General features: G+C 45.1%; 1 protein-coding gene across 3 annotated transcripts in view; it reads right to left on the bottom strand.

Annotated features, from left to right (window-relative positions):
• Window positions 1-385: 385 nt before the first annotated feature.
• The window catches only part of LOC126511729 (2'-5'-oligoadenylate synthase 1A-like), a 17,634-nt gene continuing 1,073 nt past the window's right edge, over window positions 386-16,946 (bottom strand). The window contains exons 2-8 of one of the 3 annotated variants that reach the window (XM_050159108.1): window positions 12,006-12,335; window positions 9,688-9,976; window positions 6,987-7,171; window positions 5,344-5,576; window positions 4,252-4,405; window positions 910-936; window positions 386-760 (exon numbers count right to left, since the gene is read on the bottom strand). In XM_050159108.1, coding sequence (XP_050015065.1) covers window positions 913-936; window positions 4,252-4,405; window positions 5,344-5,576; window positions 6,987-7,171; window positions 9,688-9,976; window positions 12,006-12,188 — 1,068 coding nt within the window. In that variant the 5' untranslated portion in view covers window positions 12,189-12,335 and the 3' untranslated portion in view covers window positions 386-760; window positions 910-912. Of the gene's footprint in view, window positions 765-909; window positions 937-1,167; window positions 1,820-4,251; window positions 4,406-5,343; window positions 5,577-6,986; window positions 7,172-9,687; window positions 9,977-12,005; window positions 12,336-16,946 lie in introns of those variants that run through there. The other 2 variants (XM_050159107.1, XM_050159106.1) reach the window with 2 other exon arrangements.

Genomic DNA, 16,946 nt, shown 5'->3' with positions numbered 1-16,946 from the left:
GGGGCAGGTCTTGAGTCTTGTCTTGGGGACATGGATTCCTGACTTGAGATAATGTATAAGTGACCTGGGGGATCTCAAGCCATGTGACATCATAGCTGTAGTGGGTTGATTCTGCTCTGTCTCAGGCTGAGCGCTCAGTGCCTGGACTCATGGGTAACATGTAGCAAGTGGTCAATAAATGCATCTAGTTAACTACAAACACATACACACATACACACACAAATACACACATATCCATGCACACACACATACCACATACACACACAATACATGTGCACACATACACGCACACACACATACACACACATACACACATACATGTGCACACACACATATACATACACACACACACCTACACCCCTTTGGCTCATCTCACACACTGTCATGGCATCTGCTGTGGTTTATTGTCATTGATCAGAAATTGGACAGATATTCCCATTACATATACAGACAGAAGTCAAGCCTGAGTTCGTCCTCTCCTTCTGAATCTCTTGTCCCACAGAGGACACTGGTAGAGGATAAGGCAGATGAAGCAGGCCGTGAGGAAGGCTGTTTGTGATGGGACAGGATGGAAGTGTGGGCAGGCAAGGGTCAGAAGCCTGGCATCTGATCCCAGCTTGGATACTTCCCCCTTTGGGGCCTTGGACAGCATCCTGCCCTCTCTGGTCAAGGCCTGCAGCAAAGGAGCACATCCTCTGGCTCTGGACCCTTCTGGGCAGATGCTGCTGTGCTCACAGGAGGACACAATTCCAGTTCTTGTCTACCTGAGGATGGAGGGAAGGCAGAGAACATCAGGTCTACAATTATCTCAGCACTAAGGCAGGAGGATGGCAATGACTAGGCCACCTAGGACTACACAGCAGAAGACCACGTCAAGACAAACCAAAACAACAAAGAAAAATAGCTAACCTGTTATTGTGGCACAGGAACTTCGGTCTGTAACAGAAAACACACAATCATGTCATGAGCCCGCATTGGTACTTGGAAGGGTATGCAAATGAGCCTGGGGGTGGGCACCATGACTGGCTACCTGAAGCCCCTCAGACGAAGGGACAGCATATCTGCCACGGACCGTCCCTCTGTGAGACTGCTATCCACGGGAGGACAGGGTTGAAGGATAGGATAGCCAGGATACGACGCAAGGGAATGACAGACAGACACACTGTGTAGTGAAAATCTGCTGCAATTTTACTTCTGCAAAGCTTCAGTTTTTGTACAAAACAGATCAAAGAACTTGGCAGGCTCATTACATCACCCCACTCAAGGTTCCAGACATAAATCAAGGCTAAGCATAATCAAAATAGAGCTCCCTCTACGTGCTCCCCTCTACGTGCTCAAGATGTTGGCAAGGACTTTCAGTTTTGTTTTGTCTCACACCATTAACCACATTCTACCGTGGGGGACTAGTTCTCAGGGTCCTGGGTCTAGCTTTTATCTATATAGTCTTTTATTCTTTGCTCCATATTCTCTAATAGTTTTCTCGTTTCCTCATGATAGTTCCTATACCAATATATTAAAGCTGGTCTCATGTTTTCAATAATTTCCTTTCTTTCCTTCTTACAATAAAGACACCAGGGCTTCCGAGATCTAGCTAATCTTTCCATAAAGGGGAATTTTCTCTAACTCTCCTTTTCTCTCTAAATCTGATTCACTATGACGATTCCCTCGTAACATTTCAACTTTAGCCGTTTCTGTTTCATAATTAATAAAGTTTCCCAGGCTCATGTGGCGTGGGGCATACTTCAGTTCCTCAAGGACTGCTTTAATGAACGGTGGAGCCGAGCCAAGGACGTACCTTGATCTCTTGGTAAGTGGTCAGCTGTAAACAGGAAGGATAAGAAATACAGAGAAAGATCAGGCAAGGTGTTAGGAGGGCTCGCTCTCAAGGCCATCTCCAGATACGAGATTTGCCTATGGCATCAGGTCCTATCTCGATCGCTGATTGCCAGGGGGACCACCTGGGGCTTCGCTCCAGGAAGCTCTAACCCCAATCCTTCAGCAGGCAAAAGCCAGCGCAGAGGCATTTTGTCACTACATGGCAGTCACTGCTGTGGACGTGGCACATATCCCCATGTTGTGAAGATGGCAGTTAGGACTTTTGGGGATGGGGGAGATTAGCCCGTTGAAAGTATACATAGCCCTACCTGAGTTCCCCTCATTCAGTAACAGATCTGCCAAAATGGGAGAGAGAGCCAAGCCACCTTTCTGCTGTGTGACAGTCCTAAAGGTCACAGCAGCCACAGGTGTCTTGCTCCTGGGTCCCTTCTCCTTTCCTTCCTGACTTTCTGAGGTTTGTTTCCCACATCCCTGCACCCATTCTAGACTTAATCCTGAGGCAATGCATGACCTCATCTGTTTCCTAGCATCAGAAAAACCCTGCCCCAGGAGAGGAAAGGTTCAACTGCAGGTCCCTCTGTGCCACATTGTGACTGTGACACAGCCCTGCTGAGTCCCATGGGTCATATGACAATGAGACAGGAAAGATGAGCCACTTCATGGACCTGAGCACTTACTTCAAAGTCCATGGGAATCCCAGCTCCTCATCTCCTTAGCTGACAGTCCTGGAGTCAGTGGCTTCAGCTCTCTCATCCTACTGGCCTCTTGTGTGTGTGTGTGTGTGTGTGCATGTATGTGTGTGTGCGTTTCTGTGTACTTGTGTTTTTGCATGCACATATATGTTTGTGTATGTATGCATGTTTGTGTGTGTGCAATCAACCGAGAATGCTATACTCCTCAAGTGCTGTCTCCTTGACGTTTGGGTTGCATTGCACTGGAACTCACCAAGGAGACTATGCTCCCTTGCTGGCCAGTGCAGGGACCTCACTGTCCACACATTGGAATGGCAAGTGCACATCTCCTTGTCTGACTCATTTACATGGTTCTGATGATGATATTAGGCTCCTTATCTTTGCTTACGTGACAAGTGTGTTATTGACTGAGCCTCCTCATATCATCAGAGAGTTGGATTCTATTAAGCACAATACAGCTGAATACAGCAGCGATAGATGTCCATGTGCAAGAGTCCCTGTGCTAAGAGTCAGACTTCTTTGGGTATATATACCCAGGGGTGATACAGCTAGGTCATGGAATTTCTGTTTTCAGTTTTTCCAGTGGCTGCATAGGTTTACATCCCCACTGGCCATGACTAGGGTTCTTTTCCTCTCACCTCCTTGCTGGCATTTGTTATCATCTGTTAGCTTTTGTTATCATCCGTTTTCTTGTTCATGATCATTCTAGCTCCAGTAAGATAAACTCTCAAAGAAGTTGAAAACCTTTTAGACCTTGAAATTTTATGTATGGGCGTGTTTCACTTGCATGTGCGTATGTGTACCACTTGTGTGAAGTGCCCGTGGAGGGCAGAAGAGGGCACCAATTTCATTCTCAGTGTGGTTGCCATTGGCATGTCAAGCATGTATCAGCTGTGTGAGTCTTCTGATGGAGTCTAGGGTCTCATATATAGATCCATTCATCTATGGTAAGGATTCTTTGACCTCTTTTCCTAGATGTGTTCCTCTTATTTCCATCTCTTACTACTCTTGCTAAGGCATCAAGCCCTCCGTGAAGTAGGAGTGGAGAGCATGGTCTTGTTCCTGATCTCAGGAGAAAAGATTCCATGAAGTTTTCCATTTACCATGAGTTGGCTCTAAGTTGGTCATAGATAGCCTTTATTATGTTGGTAGGTGGTCTCTCCATTTTTAGTTTTAATTATGAAGGGATATTGTATTTTTTTTCCAAAGCCTTTTCTGCCTCTCTTGAGGTGGTAATGTGATTTCTGTCTTGGAGTTCATTTGTGATGTATTTCTGGATTTGCATGTATGGAACCTTCTGTGTGTCTCAACTTATAGAGCCCTCGTGAGGATCCAGTGAGCTACTTTATGATAAAGAACACAAGACAAGCATGTGTGTGGATCCTGTGAGCTACTGTATGATAAAGAACACAAGACAAGTAGGCGTGTGGATCCAGTGAGATACTGTATGATAAAGAATGCAGGACAGAGCCTGAACACAAAGCAGACACTCAGAGCAGAAGCTGCCATTTCTTAGGATGCTGAGCAACAGGAACTCTGCAGGGGTGATATGACAGTCCCTGAGACCAAGAATGACTGTAAAGCTAGCAGTGTAGCAGGACAACCTACAAGCTTGGGCACCTTTGGAAAGACAGCATTTTTTGTTTGTTTGTTTGAATATTCTCCCAATAGGTGAACTGACCAAAGTTGTGGTCAAGGAGACAGAATGGTGACAAATTCTCACCGGCACATCCCAGGAGCGCACTCGGGAAGTATCCCAATTTTTAATGCATGGGTATTGCAGCCAGACTGTAGCCTCGCCTGCCAGCCGCCACCAGCCTTCTGGATTCGAACCAACCACATTCCTTGTTGGGTCAGCTGGATCCAGGATCACAGGTCTGCAAAGCAACATTCAGAGAGGGAACTGACCAGCTGGCCAGTGCCCAAGGTACCACTGCCCACGAACAGAGGAGAAGCTCAACAGAGCAGCACTGTCCAAAGTTTGTCCTGAGTCCCTGTCACACAGCACAGAGAGAGTTCAACCTGAGAGGGAGTATGAGATGTGAGGGCTGAACACAACACAGGGTCAAGACATGTCACCACCCAGATGGCACATGCACTGTATTGTTCACAGCCTCCCAGTCCTTACGGCTTCAGTTACTGTGTGGCCTGAGATCCCACAGACCATTGCAGCTGGCTGGAATTCAGTAGGGTTAATACCTGGGCTTTGAACTGCCTTTCATGATATTATCTTTGTTTGAAGTGTTTGAATCTTATCTGAGTTCTGCCAGAAGGGTCCAAAGCCTCTGCAAAAATTGCTTGTGAAAAAAATTAAAACATTGGGATACCAGAACCGGTCTCCAGAATTGCTCTGACATTTATTTCCTTCAGGGAGCTTCAGAGAAGAGGGTTTGGCATGCAGGCCTTAACTTGCCAAGATGCAACTTGTACAATAAAAAGGCCTTTTGCTAGCCAAAACTGGCTTCTTTATGGCTGCAAGCCAAAATTCATCCTAAAGAGACCTTTTCTTCCACAAAACAGAACACCTACATCACTGCAGGAACACCTCAGTTCCCACTCCATATACCCCCTCCCTCTGCTGTTTGGGTGTAGACAAGGTCAGAGTCTTGGTCTCCTCATCTGCAGACAGGAAAGCCCACCTCTGCCTCCCAGGGCTGCAGGTCTTCATGTCAATCATGTGACAAGAGGACAGTGTCCAACACAGTGACAGGACAGGAAACGCTCCACTGACACGGAGCTCCCACCTCCCCATTTCCACAGTGCTATACCATGGTCCTCCCTGGTGGGGAGGGTGAGTCAAGAGGGGACAGGCTACCTGACTCTTGTGAGCCGACTCAGCAGGTAGTTTGCGATCTCCTGGTCTTGAAAGTCATAATAAACTGTCCAATGGATTTGAAGCTGTTTGTATTTTGTGATCAGTTCCAAAACTGTCCGGAAGCCCCGGGCTGTGTCGAACTCAGTGACTCCACTCCCACGTTCCCAGGCGTAGACTGTGAGCAGCTCCAGGGCATACTGTGGGGGCAGCGGCTCACCCAGCTTCTCCTTACACTGAGAAGAGAAAGGCAGTGAGAGAAACAGGGCTGTCAGCTCTTGTGTGGGGACCTGTTCATGTAGGTTTAGTCTACAGATGCTCCCATGCTACAGCCAAGGGCTGAGTGGTTGAAATGGAGAGTGTGTGGTCCACGGAGACTGAGCATTTACTAGCAGGCGTAGGAGGAATCATGACACAGTGATTGACAGCCAGGGAGTGAGGGCCAGAGCAGGGTAGTAATGATGCTCATCACTACTTATGGTTTTATCACAGGCTCTGAAATAACAGGGGAGGAGATAGGGAGAGGGTCCAGTCCATAAAGTGCCCCCCAGTCAAGTCAGGGAGTTCAGATCCCAGCACACACAGGCTGATAGGAGCAGTGACTCATAATCCCAGCTTTAGTCGGAGGAGATGGGGTTCCCAGGGCTCTACGACTGTTTAGAACTGGTGATTTAGCACTCTGGGGGCTCAATTGTGAGGCCCTGAGCGGATTCACAAAATTTACTCACTCCCTGGCCTCCACATGTATCTGCACACACATATAAACACAGACACATACGCTCCCTAGAACAGGCATATAGACAGAAACACCACACAAACATTTAAAAAGGTCCAGAAAAAAAACAAAAAACGAGATTGCCCGTTTAAAGAGCTAATAGCTTGAAATGGCAGGAAAATAGAAACCAGAGAATGTGACAGGCTTAGCCTCAGAAAGAAGCAAAAATCTAGACAAATGATGTAGCAACCAGGAAGCAGTGAACCAGACATGGCTGAAGAGAGAGTAGGCTACCTGGAAAGTGTAGAAGTAGAAGACACCTACTGGATCAAGCCTGGAAAGTCCTCCTTCCTCCAGCTCCCCTCCCCCTCCCTCCTCCCTCCTACAGCAGCACCTTCCCCTGCTGTCTTCTGTTGCCTTCTCTTCTCTCAAATCCTCCCCTTCTGCCTCTCTTTCCCCTCCTTTCCTTCTCATTTTCTATTTTCTCACCCCTTGTGTTTCTTTTTTTTTTTTCTTTTTGTGAATCTGACATAAGGTAGAGTCATCTTGAGAAGATGGACTCACAAATGAGAAAATGCTTCTATCAAACTGCCCTTTGGGGCATTTTATTGATCAGTGATTAACGAGAGAGGGACAGCCCGCTGTGACTGGTGCCATGCCTGGGTACATAAATGCCAGCTGCGTGAGTCATGGAGAGCAAGCCAGTGAGCAGAATTCCTCCATGGTCTCTGCTTCAATTACTGCCCTGACTTCCTGGGATGGACTGACTGGGATGTGCAACCTAATAAGACCTTTCCTTCCCAAGAGACTTTTGGTCATGTGATAAAATATCGTGTCAATAGAAAGCCAACTAGAATATCCCTGCTTTTCTCTGGCCCAGTTTCCACTCATGTATAAACAGGAACCACAGTGGCTGGTCCAGACGCCATACCAGTTGGTACCAGTGCTTGACCAGGCGGATGAGATTCTTGAGCTTGGGTGGACGATCCTTCAGGAAGTTTCTCTGGAGCTCGGTGAAGCAGGTGGAGAACTCGCCTTCCTTCCCCAGGGAGGTACAGTCACTGATGAGCCTTCTGTAGATTTGGGGGTCAGGCTTGTTGTAGACGTTGACATCACCTGTAAAGGAGGCTTCACTTAGTTAACACCACAGCCCTTTTCTGAGGTTCTTTGGTTTCTCTGGGGTGACAAGCTCACAGGCTGTGGGATTCTGTGAACGGGGCAGAGATTAACCACTGCAAGCATCACTCCCCATACATCCGTATGCCCCAGCACACCTCAGGACTGCAGACCCCATGTGGCCCTAAAAGTCCCACAACTGTTCCTAATATAGTGCCTTCCTCACAGGCCTGGAGACAGTGATGGGAGGAAACAGCACACTGAGGTCACACACAAGAGGGCTGCACAGTCATCTAATAATGGCCAGCCACATTCTGTGTGCCCAGTATTATCTGCATGGGGCTGGTCATGTGTGTGCACCCCTGCTCGTGCCAGATTTACTGGGGGAAGTCTGCTGCATTTTATATCGTGCATCTCAGGCTTACAGAGTCTGAGATTTGTGTGTGTTCATGAGAAATTATACATGTATGATTGGAGGTAGTAGAGGACATTGGGTGTCTTCCTTTATTATTTGTCACCTGATCCCTATTTTCTCTGTGAGCAAGGAGCAAGGGCTGGCATCCAGAAAGCCACAGAGATTCTCCTGTCTCTGCCCCGTAGTGCTAGGGATACAGGTCCATGACTAACACCTCCTAAGTTAGGTGGATGCTGGGGATTTGAACTGAAGTCCTCGTGCTTGTTCAAAATTGCCCTTATCCACTATGCTCTCTCCCCAGTCACTGTGTGCTTACACTGCATGATTGTCTGTAGTGCCTAACTTAATATCACGTGACTTTGTCTAGGTTCTGAGAAGAGCAACGTGTGTGTGTGTGTGTGTGTGTGTGTGTGTGTGTGTGTGTGTGTGTTTGTGTCCTATGAACTTGTAGATGGGCAGCAATGGAATAGCTGTATGTATGCAATTGTGTGTGGGTGCATAGCACATTTGAGTGGATTTGGCAGGCAGCAGGCTATGTCTTAGGTGTGTGCACATGTGTGGCAGTGGCTGTGGCTGCAGCAGGCCACACCATCAGGCTTTGATGCTGACATAGGACAAAGTCACCTGCTGATGGAGTTGGGGACATGCCCAGTCACTCACTGACTCGTGGGCTTATTTTCAACTTGAGGCTTCCAGCAGAGTAGAGCTCATTGGCTATGTCATCTTGGGTAGGGTTGTGGAAGGGTCCTCTCTTAGGTTGCCACCCACACTGCCATTTCCAAGGGGTCCTTCTGTGGTGGTCCAACTTCCCTACTAGGAAGCTGCCTGAGGTTGGGGAAGTCTATGACCAAGACAGGTTTCTGGGGCAACCGCATTATAGTTAATTTCTGGATCATTCCCTAAGGGCCCCCTTCCCTTGCAGCTTCCCACAGCATGCGGCTGCTCCTTCTCCCAGACTGGCCTCTCATTCCCTGATGCCTGAGACTCTTTTGTTTCCATGGCTCTCCTAAGCCTAGGGCAGTGACCTTGTCTTTAAGTTAACAGCAGCAGTTCACACACTGGCCACCAAGGGGTGCTGTGTTCCCCAAATAGAAAGCTTCAAGTATTCTCTACACCCCCAAGCCCCAGTGTGCTTTTAGGGGTGTCCCTGGTTGTCTTTGGGTAGAGCTGGGCAATTATTAATTTTGGAGACACACTGTGTGTCAGGCCCAGTGTAAGATCTTAATTTAGAGGGTCCTTTCATGCATAAAATAACATGTCTGTGCATGTTGGAGGCTGGGGTGGTGATGGCTGGGTTTCCAGGGTTCTGGAGGCAGAGAGCCCTCCTCTGACAAGTTCTGCATCCTGTACTAACCCTCCCACAGAGACCCAGGCCTCTGGCCTTGTCTGAGGTTTCCCTTGGGAAAAGATGCATCAGTTGTTAAATTTCAGTTAGTTCTCTGCTGCCTCATGTTTAGAAAGACAAAATCCACAGTCAGCCACAAATATCGGTGGTACACTGAGGGGACATCTAAAGTGCCTTCATTCCCTCAGTGGGCCAGCTTGCTACTTAATGTCCTTCTCTGAGGGATCCTCATTCCCCACTCCCAAAATTCTAAATCCCTCCTCCCCAGCTCACCTCTAAAGCGATCCTCTGTTTGGGTGAATTTCTCAAATGATAAATACTTTCAGTTCAGGAATAGAAGGTGTGGGTTAGAGAGATTGTCACTAATGTGATTGGCTCACAATCATGAGGACCCATGTTGGAAGCCCGAGACTCATGGAAATACCAGGAGTGGTGGCACAGAATTGTAATCGCAGAGCTGGGGAGATGAAGACAAGAGGGTGCCCAGGGCTCTGTCCAGTCAGTTAAGATTAATGTGTAATTCCAGGTCAGAGAGAGACCAGGACTCAGAAAAGATGGATGGCTGCTGAGGTGTGTTAGCCATGGTTCATGATTACATTCTCCCCACAATGAATCCGCATATGACGAGAGGAGGGGGAGAGAGATGAGAGAGAGAGAAAGAGAGAGAGAGAGAGAGAGAGAGAGAGAGAGAGAGAGAGAGAGAGAAGAGAGGATGAAGGCGTTCATAAGGATGAGCTGAGGCTCTGACGGGCTTACCCAGGATATCATAGGCCAGCAGAACATCAAACTCCACCTCCTGCTGGAGCTCAGAGGAACTCAGCTTCAAGATTATCCCAGGGGAGTTGTTCCTCCATGATCTGAGGACCTCAAATTTCACTGGGAAATTTTGCTCGCCCTGTAACTGGCACAACTGTTTCTCAATCTCCTTTAGGAATTCTCCTCGTTGCTTTAACTGATCCTCAATACTGGCGAGATTGTTAAGGAACACCACGAGGTTGGCATCTGACCTGCCCGTGAGCATTTTCCCTTTGCCCGAGGAGCCACCCTGAAAGACAACAATGAGAAAGACTAGGAACTGGGAGTCCAGATGCTGAACAGCCTAAGGGTCCACCAGCTAGTGTGATGATGGAGAGGGAAAGCCAGACTGTGCTGAGGAATAAAATCAGGATCTATATAGGAAAATAGATGGTTCTGGATCTCCACATGTTACGGGAGATAAGCCAGACCCAGGATGACAGTCGTCAGTGTCTATCTCTGGAGTCTAGAGTTAAATATGGCTGTGTGTGTGTGTGTGTGTGTGTGTGTGTATGTGTGTGCATGAGAGAGAGAGAGAGAGAGAGAATGGGAAAGAGGGAAGGGTCTAAAGGAAATGGATGGCAATGGTGGTAGGAAGGGTAGCACATTTTCTCTAAGGTGTAACCTAGATCTAGCTGCACTCATGTGACCTGAAATCAGAAGGGGACTCTCTGAGAATGTTCTGATTGTGGGGGGGCAAATAACAGGATGGTAGTGGGTGGGAGGACAGTATATCCATATATAATTAATATATACATATGAAAGTATTGTCAGGAACTCCATTGTTAGCATCGTTAGTTGGAGGGAATATGTTTATACGACATCACATACATATAACAAATTGGCTTTATGTAATCTAAAATAACATAAAAGTCATAGAACCACAGAAAAAAAGAGTAAAAATGAATCCACACCTATAAAACAACAATAAAATAAAGAAGAAAAAGAACTCATACTAAAGAGAGCCTCCCTAAATAAAATGCTGAGAACAATCACTTTAACACATGTGAGCACCGGCCAAATGTCATTTCTGGGGACCCATAGCCAAACATCAAGGGGAGATTGGGGAATCCTGTGGAAGGGAGAAGAAAGGATTATAACAAGGGGAGGGGTCAAGGACACTGCCAGGAAACCTACAGCACCAGCTAACCAGGATTCATAGGGGCTCACAGAGACTGAGCTGAAAACCAGGGAGGCTGCATGGGACTGACCTAGGCCTCTGCTTATATGACGCGGTTGTGTAGCTTGGTCTCTTTATGGGACTCCTAACAGTGGGAGCAGGGGCAGTCTCTGACTCTTTTGCAAGCTTTTGGGACCCTGTTCCCCCTACTGGGTTGCCTTATCCAGCCTTATGTGAGGGGAAGGATATGCCACGGCTAGCTAATAACCATGGGAGGCCTTTCCTCTTCTGTAGAGAAACTGTGGAGGAGTGGACATGGAGAACAGAGGGGAGGTAGGAAAGGAGGGAGAGAAAACCATAGTCAGGATGATGATATGATGATGATGGTAATAATAATAATAGTAATAATGGTGATGAAAAACATCATATCTGGGGACAGAAAGGTGGCTCAGTAGTTAAAAGACCCTGTTATTCTTACAAATGTCCTGAGTTTAGTGCCCAGCACCCACGAAGGCCAGTTCACAACCACCTATGTAACTACAGCTAAAAGAGGTGTGACACCTGCTCTTCAGCTCTGAGGGCACCGCACTAACACATGCACAGCACACATCCACAAGAATTTAAAAGTAAATATGAGAAATAAACCACCAGCAACATTATTTCTGCAGCTTTAACAGTGACTGAGACTTAGGTACTGTCATGAAGTTCGGTTTGACAGACTCTGACCCAGGCCCAGTGAGGGCCCATCAATCCAGTTACACACACATGGGGTCCTGTTCTGTCCCGTGTCACATTTGACTTAGTCTACATGTCCTGTGCCATCACAGGAGGTGTGCAGAGAACACTGTACACACAGAAGGTCGGTAACCAACCAAAGGCCACACAGCATTGCAAAGGTTGGTTCCTCTGATCCACCACTCTCAAGAAAACTACTTCCCCAAGCTTGGCCTCAGTTTCCCTGACTCTGAAATGGATGCAGCCTGGGGGGGGTGGAACACAAACTGTAGCTGAGGCTCTTTTCTAACACAGATGTGGGACCTGGGAGCAGAAACCACTACACAGCTGTGATCAGAAGTGAGGAGATGGAATCAGGGCTGCAGTCTGGCTCCCAAGGGTCCTCTCCTCCCATCTGGGTCAGTTCAGGCTGAGGGGGGCTCACCTTCACCACCTTGGAAACCCTCACAGAGTAGTCCGTGTCTCGGAAGCATCTCTCCTTCAGGAAGGCACACGTCGTGTTGATGACAGTTCTGACATCATTATGGAAGCTGGTGTTAGGTTGGAGGTAGTAATCTATGAACCCATCCAGCCCTGAGGCCTGGGTGTTGCTGAGTCCCTGCCCCATCCTCAGGCCCTGAAGCTTTCCTTCCCTCTGCAGCCTGAGGCTCCGGCGTCTCCCAGGCGGGATGAACCCAGGCACAGGCCTTTTCAGTTTCGATTTCTAGGAATGGGTGAGGCTGCCAGTGTTTCCAAGTCTGTGATTCCGAGGATCCTGTGGGCACACAGCCAGAATGATTCGTTGTGAGCAACGCCCTGGGGAACTGTGAGAAAGGCTCCAGGAAAAGAGGCCTCAAATGCACTTTGTTTTCTGTTGGATGTGGCTTTGGGCCTCAGGTGACAAACATTTACATTTAATTCATAAAGACATGTTTATTCATAACACTAAGTGCCTACATAAAGAAGATGGGAAAATACCCGCAATAGTGAGTTAACAGGACACCTGAAAGCTCTAGAACAAAAAGAAGCAGACTCACCCAGGAGCGACAGGAAATAATCAAATTGAGAGCTAAAATCAACAAAACAGAAACAAAGAAAACAATATGAAGAATCAATGAGACAAAGAGTTAGTTCTTTGAGAAAATAAACAACAACAAAAAAAACCTTTATCCACAATAACCAAAATGCAGAAAGAGAATAACTAGATTAGCAAAATCAAAAATGAAAAGACAGGTATAACAACAGACATGGAGAAAATCCAGTGACTCATCAGGACATATTTCAAAAACCTGTACACCACAAAATTGGAAAAATTTACAGGAAATGAACAATTTTCTGGATAAATATCACTTACCAAAATCAAATCAAGGCCAGATAGACAAATTAAATAGATCTACAATTGCTAAGTAAATAGAAGTAGTCATCAAAAGTCTCACACCAAAAAAAAAAAAAAAGCCCAGAAGGTTTCAGCTCAGAATTTTCAAAGAAGAACTAATACCAATTCTCCTCAATTTCACACAATTGAAACAGAAGGAACATTGTCAAGCTCTTTTTAAGAGGCTACAGTTACTCTGATACCAAAACCACACAAAGACAGTACTAAGAAAGAGAATTACAAACTAGTCTCACTCATGAACACTGAAGCAAAAATACTCAATAAAATACTGGCAAACCGAATCCAAGAACACATCAGAAAAATCATCCACCATAAATATGTAGGCTTCATCCCAGAGATGCAGAGATGGTTCAACATACAAAAATCTGTCAATGTAATTCACCATATAAACAAACTGGAAGGAAAAAAAAAAACACATGATAATCTCATTAGATGCTGAAAAAGCCTTTGACAAAATTGAACACCTCTTCATGATAAAAAGTCTTGGAGAAAGCAAAGATACCAGAAACATACCTAAACAGAATAAAGGCAATAAGCAGCAAGCTGTAGTTGGAGGCAGCTCGTTCGTTTTCTGGTTGCTCAGACGCCAATATAACCACACAGAAACTTTATTATTACAACACTGCTTGGCCTATTAGCTCACGCTTCTTATTGGCTAGCTCTTATATCTTAAATTAACCAATTTGTATTATCTGTGTATTGCCATGTGGTTGTGGCCTACCGGTAAGTCTCCATCCGTCTGGCATCTCTCTCCTGCAGAAGCTACATAGCTTCTCACTGACTCTGCCTACTCTCTCCTCCTCTATCTTCTTGGAACACTTGCCTTGCCCTACTCTGCATTGCAATAGGCCCAAAGCAGCTTCTTTATTAACCAATGGTATTCTCAGCATACAAAGGGAAATCCCACATCAGCAAACCAATGGTCAATATCAAACTAAATGGAGAGAAACTCAAAGCAATCCCACTGAAATCAGGAACAAGGCAGGTTTTCTGCTCTCCAAATCTATTCAATATAGTATTTGAAGTTCTAGCTAGAACAATAAGAAAAGGAGATCAAGGGGATACAAATCAGAAAAGAAGAAGTCAAACTCTCACTATTTGCTGATGATTTGATAGTATACATAAGTGACCCCAGAAAATCTACCAGGGAACTCTTACAACTCATAAACACCTTTAGTAATGCAGCAGGATACAAGATTAACTTTAAAAAAAAAAAAAGCAGTAGCCCTCCTGTACACAGATGATAAATGGGCTAAGAAAATAATCAGAGAAACATCACCCTTTACAATAGTCACAATAGCATAAAATATCTTAGAATAACTCTAACTAAACAAGTGGAAGACTTATATGACAAGAACTTTAAATCTTTGAAGAAAGAAATTGAAGAAGACACCAGAAAATAGAAAGATCTTCCATGCTCTTGGGTAGGTAGAATCAAGATAGTAAAAATGGCAATCTTACCAAAAGCAGTCTACAGATTCAATGCAATGCCCATCAAAATCCCAGCAAAATTCTTCACAGACCTTGAAAGAACAGTACTTAACTTCATATAGGGGAAAAAACAGGACAGCCAAAGCAATTCTGTACAGTAAATGTACTTCTTGGAGGCATCACAATACCTGACTTCAAACTCTACTACAGAGCTACCATATTGAAAATAGCCTGGTATTGGCATGAAAACAGACAAGAGGACCAATGGAATCAAATAGAAGACCCAGATATCAATCCACTCACCTTCGAACACCTGATTTTTGACAAGGAAGCTGAAATATAAAATGGAAAAAAGAAAGCATATTCAGCAAGTGGTGCTGGCATAACTGAATATCAACATGTAGAAGAATGAAAATAGATCCATATATATTGCCATATACAAAATTTAAGTCCTCAACATAAAACCAACTACACTGAATCTCATAGAAGAGAAAGTGGAAAGTACACTTGAATGCATTGGCACAGGAGACCGCTTTCTAAATATAACCCAGTAGCACAAACACGGAGAGCAACAACTAGTAAAAAGGGCCTCCTGAAACTAAGAAACTTCTGTAAAGTAAAGGACACAGTCAACAAGACAAAATGGCAACCTACAGAATGGGAAAAGATCTTCACCAACTCCACATTAGACAGAAGACTGATGTCCAAAATGTACAAAGAATTCAAGAAACTTGACATCAAAAGAAACAACAATCAAACAAAAAATGGGGTACAGACCTAAACAGAGAACTCTCAATAAATAAATTTCAAATGGCTGAAAGACACTTAAGAAAATACTCAACATCCTTAGCCATCAGAGAAATAGAAATCAAAATAACTCTGAGATTCCATATTACACCTGTCAAAATAGCCAAGATCAAAAATACTGGTGACCGCTTATGCTGGAGAGGATATAGGATAAGGGGAACACTCCTCCATTGCTGGTGGAAGTGCAAACTTATATAGCCAATTTGGAAATCAGTATGGTGATTTACATAAAGTCAGTCTCTCCACAATTACCTTTGCTAATAGACCAAGTAGGAATTTCAAAAAGATAGGGAGACACCCTTTCCAGACAAATACATCTTTCTTTGGGACCTTTAGTAACTTTATCTATGGTTTTGAATGCCAAGTAGTTCCCCTTGGACACTGGCTCATCCTGGATAGTGTCACATTTTCCAGGAGCACTCCTTTGGCATGTTCTGCCTTTTGTGTGTGTGTGTGTGTGTGTGTGTGTGTGTGTGTGTGTGTGTGAGAGAGAGAGAGAGAGAGAGAGAGAGAGAGAGAGAGAGAGAGAGAGAGACTCTGAATTGTATATTGATATCATTGTTTTCACATTAAGAAAAAACTTGGAGGATATTGCCCTTCTCTTTTTTCTACTTCTTTGAAAAGAATAAAGAACAGGCAGAGGTAATGTACTGAGTTGATTTAGTTTGTTTACCCTCAGATTCAATTAGCCAGGTTATCACCCAAATTAGCAAATCTTAGCTGGATCCTGAGAGGATTGATTAATGGGGCTTAACCCCAGAATAAACCTTGGTAGGTTAGCCTGATGAAAAACACCTTTAATTCTACATTTAGAGACAACCAAAGGAAATTTAAACCTTGAGCTTATGACTGAAAAACAAGTAGTCAGTGCTCTACTAGGTTATCAGAACTCTGCTTACCAATGCTAAAACTCTGAATCTTTTCAATATTAGCATAACAATATACCTTTATAGCTTGTATTGAAAGATTCCTGTGTAGGGAGACTCTCACTCAATTCTCAGAATAACATGACCCCTCCCCCCCAGTAACTCAGAGAGACCTCCTTGCTGCAATTACGTGAGGTTTATTGACAGGACAGGAGCCAGTGCACTGGGGCTGAGACTCATAACCCCTGCAGGGAGGAGTTCGACCCCGGAGGAGCTGGGAGAGAAGGGATATTTAGGGGAAGAAACCACAACCCAGTAATCCAAAGGGGGTAGGGAGGGTGTCATTGGAAAAATCTGAAAATACCAGTGATCATTGAAAATTCTGAAAATACCAGTGATAATCAAACTCCCTGTTTCTCAAGATTATTCTCAAGATTACAATCTAAATTTTTCTTCAGCTAGTTTCTGAAACAGGGTCACTGAACAGGCTAATCCTAGATTTTTGGCTCTTCTCTTCCTGCTAGAGGGGTCTGGATTTATCCAGGTCTTTCAGTATTTATATATTTTAAGTTTATTTTCTGAGACCCTTAGAACTTATTTAAGTTTTTACATCCTTAGACCTTGCATGGACTTTGAACTATTTTTTTAATCATTTACCAGAGACATGGGTAATATGAAGCAAGGCAAACCTGTTTGCCTTTTCTTAACAAGAGACCTAGAATCTTTAACTAAATGAACGTGGTGGCTGTAGGCTCGGGGAGGGGGCGGGGAGCTGATTTGCTGTTGCTGCCCAGCTGACAAAGCTACAGTTAGCTTAGCTGTCAATGTAAGAGATCTGAGAAGGACTCACCAACTTGGCAGAGACTAGTCCATAGTCCTTTACCCA

This window comes from Alexandromys fortis, unplaced genomic scaffold (assembly GCF_014885135.2).
Source record: "Alexandromys fortis isolate MF-2015 unplaced genomic scaffold, M_Fortis_MF-2015_v1.1 scaffold_90, whole genome shotgun sequence".
Classification (NCBI taxonomy): domain Eukaryota; kingdom Metazoa; phylum Chordata; class Mammalia; order Rodentia; family Cricetidae; genus Alexandromys; species Alexandromys fortis.
This window is presented reverse-complemented; position numbering and strand designations above follow the sequence as displayed.